The 5,038-nt window shown below is 37.5% G+C and overlaps 1 protein-coding gene across 1 annotated transcript in view; it reads left to right on the plus strand.

Annotated features, from left to right (window-relative positions):
* LOC106880682 (protein numb-like) overlaps window positions 1-5,038 on the plus strand; it is a 47,631-nt gene that overhangs the window by 38,717 nt on the left and 3,876 nt on the right. The window contains exons 4-5 of the mRNA XM_052976657.1: window positions 2,811-2,888; window positions 4,936-5,036. Coding sequence (XP_052832617.1) covers window positions 2,811-2,888; window positions 4,936-5,036 — 179 coding nt within the window. The remainder of the gene's footprint in view (window positions 1-2,810; window positions 2,889-4,935; window positions 5,037-5,038) is intronic.

A 5,038-nucleotide genomic window follows, 5' to 3' on the forward strand; every position in this document is an offset into this window, starting at 1 on the left:
TAGAGATTAAAACCAAATATGTTACAATTATTGTTTCAAAGCGCCTGCTCACACCCACACACACATTTGAAAAGCACAAGGCACTGTTATTGATTTGTCTTGAAATTGGCCTGAATTGATGTCACCACAACCGTTTCATTTGATTGCCAGATTTATCTGGAAGATGTCATTAAGAAATCTCTGCTGGAATAGAGGCACAAAATCTCAGTGGAATATATTGGAATACATTGGAATATATTTCTGCTGGTAATCAATCTATCTTGGAGGATCTGTTTAAGTAATTTGCCCTTTTTTTTTTTGTCTTTTGTCTTTTGTCCATTATGTTATCCTTTCAATTAAAGCTGCGCCTGTCTGTTTGTGTATTTGTGTCTGTCTGTCTGTCTCTCTTCCCTCTTTTTCTCTCTCTCCTTCCTTTTCTTTCTCCTTTTCTCTCTCTTACCCTTCTCTCTGTCTCTCCCTCCTTTTCTCTCTCCTTCGTTTTCTCTCTCCCCTCCTTTTCTCTCTCCTTCCTTTTCTCTCTCCTTCGTTTTCTCTCTCCCCTTCCTTTTCTTTCTCTCCCTCCTTTTCTCTCTCCCCTCTCTCCCTACTACTACTTCTCAATTGCACTGTCCCCCTATCAACTTTAAATTCTTCTCTTAACTCTCCCTGTATCTCTCTTTTACTCTCTCTCCCCCTCTCTCTATACAATGTAAAGCGTTACTGTAGAAACCATCCAACCAACATTATTTATACCAGCTTTTATTATACAGAATGGTTATCATAAAAGCAACAAGCTGGCAGAACCATTAGCACACAAGACAAAATGCTTAGTGGCATTTCTTCTGATTTTCTGTTCTGAGTTCAAATATCACCAAGGTCGATTGGTCTGCTGTTCTTTCTGTGCTGCCAAAATTTCAGGCCTTGTGCCTAAAGTAGAAAGAATTATTATATAGAGATATATGTATGAATGTATGTGTATATCATCATCATCATTTAATGTCTGTTGTCCATGCTGGCATGGGTTGGATGGTTTGACTAGGGTTGGTAAGCTGAGGGGCTGCACCAGAGTTCAGTCTGATTTGGCGTGGTTTCTACAGCCTGATGTCCTTCCTAACACCAACCACTTTGAAAGTGTAATGGGTACTTTTACATGCCAGCGGCACGTAAATATAAACTGCTTTAAACATATCCATAAACACACAATGTGTGTGTGTGATTTTATATCTGTGTGTGTGTGTGTGTGTGTATATATAGAAAGATAGATAGATAGATAGATAGATGTGTGTGAAATCTCTATTGATTTTATATGTATATGTTGATTGTAAGAGAAAGTGAAATTATTCATACAAATAATGATATTTGTTTGCAGTCCTCTGTGAAAACATGTCCTGTCTGTTGTTCAATAGACAAGGAGAAATATATGAATATGTTGCTTAAAAATGGTTGATGAGCATTCGGTCCGGCTGTTGAAAATTCTATCTCAACGGAGTCTCATTTGTTCCATGCCAGCCTGGAAAAGTAGGCATTAACCCTTTTCAGGATTTGAACTGGTCATGCCTGGGCCAAATATCTTCACCTGTTTTACGCTCAAACTGACTTGATCCAGTCTCTCACACCTGCGCTACAATGCCATTTTGAAAATATACAATATACAATCACATCATCAAAATCTCAAAGCTACAAGTTGATGCATGATTGATTCAAAATGTGGAAGAAAAGAAAAAAAAAGAATTACATTTGACTAAAGAGTTCAAATAGCAATGGTCACATGACGGTGATGATGATGATGATGCTGACGACGGTGATGACAACTTCAATGCTTTATGCCTAATTAGCAAAATTATTTTAGTGCCAAAATAAAATATAGCGCCCTTTTGAAAAGTGAAATACGAAAAATACATTAATTACGCATATTTTCAGACAATCTTGTAAATAAATATCTCTGGTGTTTGGAGTGAGGCTTGTATTTTTATTTATTTTCATTTTACATCAAAAGACTAATGTATGATATTATTAGATAACTTGATTCCGCAACCAGTTATATTAAATACTGCAGTATTTCTGTGTTTCTATTCCTGCTTGACTCTGAGCTGTGCACTTAATCAAATGGAAGAGCTGTCAGTGTTAGTAATGTTCTAGAAACTACCAACATGATCCCTATAGCTACATCTAGATTTAAGTAACACTGGCACCAGAAATAAAATTATTACCCAAAATTAATAATAATTATTATATTATTTTTATAATGGTTTGAAATTTTGACACAAGGCCAGCAATCTCCATCCACAGTGTTCAATTCGTACTTGTTTTATCAAAACACACACTTTCCCCCCTGAAAGGAATGAAAGGCAAATCAACCTCAGCAGAATTTGAACTCAGATTGTAAAGACTATTAAGCATTTTGCCCAGCATGCTAATGAGTCTGCCAGTTCACCACCTTAATAACAATAATTTCAAATTTTTGCCACAAGAGCAGCTTGGAGGGGATTAAGCCAATTACACTGACCCCAGTGCAAAACTCGGAACCTTGGGGTTAGTCGCCATATGGCGTAGTGGTTAAAAGCGCAGGCTACTAACCCCAAGATTCCGAGTTCGATTCTAGGCAGTGACCTGAATAATAATAGTAATAATAATAACATTGAAAAATACCTTAGGAATGAGAACCCTGGTTCGAAATTTTCCCAAGACACCTGATGAAGGCTGGAGGGTATATCAGCCGAAACGTTGTGTTAACAACAAACAAGATGAGGACAAATATCCATCAAATGTAAATAATGTTCTTGTTTTTGTTATTGGATCTCATTTGTTGTTGTTTTTGTTTTATTTTCCAGCAATGTAAAGGCAAATATCAACGGGCAATATTATACGTATCAGGGGATGCTCTTCGAGTTGTAGATGAAATAAGCAAGGTAAGTCCTGGCTGAGAGAAAATCAAAGACAAATTCTTCATTGACAGTCTTGCTAAGGCAGCTGGGTGAGTGGCAGTGAATGAATTATTTTTCTGGTCAGTGAATTTTTCGCAATATCTTTTGTAGTAATAAGGTAGGGTACATAATATTCTTGCTTTTGGTCAGGAGCTAAAAAGAACAAATTTCATCAAAAGTCATGAAGCTTATGATCTCCTCCACATGAAAAGATGTACCCCTATGCCAAAACTGAGCTACCTACGTGTAAAACTGTCGTCTACAATGTGGAATATTGCATGGATTGACTTTTATATGTCAAAATATGAAATGTATATTCCACCCTCAGATTGAACTCAAAACCTCTCTCCTTCAAATCCAACATTATAACCTACCTACTAATCTAATTAGCCACTGTCTGTGGCAATAACACTGACTTGACATTTCAAAAGATGAGAGGATTAAACAGAGTGGAGTGAGGGATGCATGTAAAAATCCTGAATATAGATTATTTATGTAATTAAAATGCATTGTCCTTAATTACAACTTTCAGTAGCATATTTTTATTTGTTCTGCTAACAGAGCTTCTGCCTAGCCTCGTGATTAGACTGTTTAGGCTCTTGGTTGTGAGTGTGGTTCCTAGACTGGGCGACACGTGTCTTCATGTGAGGCAAAGGCATTTTAGCTTGTGTTGGTTCTATCCTTCCTTTTGTAAAGTTACTAGGATGGGATTTTTTAGGGAGATTTCACTGCTATTTCAGCATGGCACTTAAGGCAAGTGTCTTTTTACTCCAGTTCTAGGCCAACCAGTGCCTTGTGAGTGAATTAGGGTGTGTGGGAAACTGAAAGAAGCCCATCATGTATATATGCATGTGTATGTGTGCACGTATGTGTGCTCTTTGTCTTAACATTGCGTGATAGTTGTAAATGATTGTCATGTCATACAAGCAGTGTCATTCATTTCTAATGTTCTGTGGAAAACACGCCTGGTCATCAGAAAATATCACCTTGCTTGGAAACTGGTGAAGGTTGGTGACAGAATGAGCATCCAGCTATAGAAAATCCGCTTCAGCAAATTCCACCTGATCCATGCAAGCACAGAAAAGTGGACGTCAATACAATACTGCAGCTGCTGCTTCTGATGGTGATGGTGATGCTGATGATGATGATGACGACGAAGACGATTCAGACTTCGCAGAGTGAGAAACCAACCAGTTATATGAATCAGAACCCAATTCTAGAATTACCTTGCTGTTGTCATATTTGAAATAGTATCAACTTGTATGCATGTGGGTGTTTCCTTTGCTCATTTCCAGTGGCCTGTAAATGCCGTATTGTCTTCCTTGTCCACAGAAACAAATCCGAATGTTGAGAAGAAAATATCAAAGGTCTTTGGACTTAAGTAGAGAAATAATTAATTCATTTACTGTTTTTGTTATTTTTTCTCAACTTACGTAGAGAAAAAACGAGAACAAAGCTTGCTTCCCAACCACATAGTTTCAGGTTCAATCCTACTACGTGGCACCTTGGGGTCTGTGTCTTCTACTATAGTTCCTGGTCAACCAAAGCTTAAGAGTGGATTTGGTTGATGGAAACTGAAAGCAGCTCATTGTATGTATATGTGTGCATATATGGGTACAGGATGTCACCAACTGTGTAAACAACATGAAATATGTAGACAAAGGAGTTAAATACATAAACAAGAGACAAAAATGGGAAACAAGTGAACACAGAGAAACGTCCCTTCATCAGTTGTCGGCTGTCTATCTACTCTTCATTTCAAGCATTCAACAACAATCTGAATATCAGTATTTTGTTGTTGTTTTTTTATCTAGTAGCCTTCACATACACACACTCAAGTATGTGGATGTATGTGTGTCCAACCTATGCCAACATGAAAGGCAGACGTCAAATGATGATGATAATTATGTGTGTGTGTGTGTGTGTGTGTGTGTGTGTGTGTGTGTGTGTGTGTATCCAAACTTAAATGCTGGTTTACATTCTTTGTAAGCTTCTATATATTCTATTTCTCCAATTCTTTCTCCAAATTCAGAGCATGATTGTTGACCAAACTATAGAGAAAGTTTCTTTTTGCGCTCCTGATCGAAATCACGATAAAGGTTTTGCTTACATCTGCCGAGATGGTACGACGAGGC

The sequence above is a fragment of the Octopus bimaculoides genome, chromosome 25, assembly GCF_001194135.2.
Source record: "Octopus bimaculoides isolate UCB-OBI-ISO-001 chromosome 25, ASM119413v2, whole genome shotgun sequence".
NCBI classification, from domain to species: domain Eukaryota; kingdom Metazoa; phylum Mollusca; class Cephalopoda; order Octopoda; family Octopodidae; genus Octopus; species Octopus bimaculoides.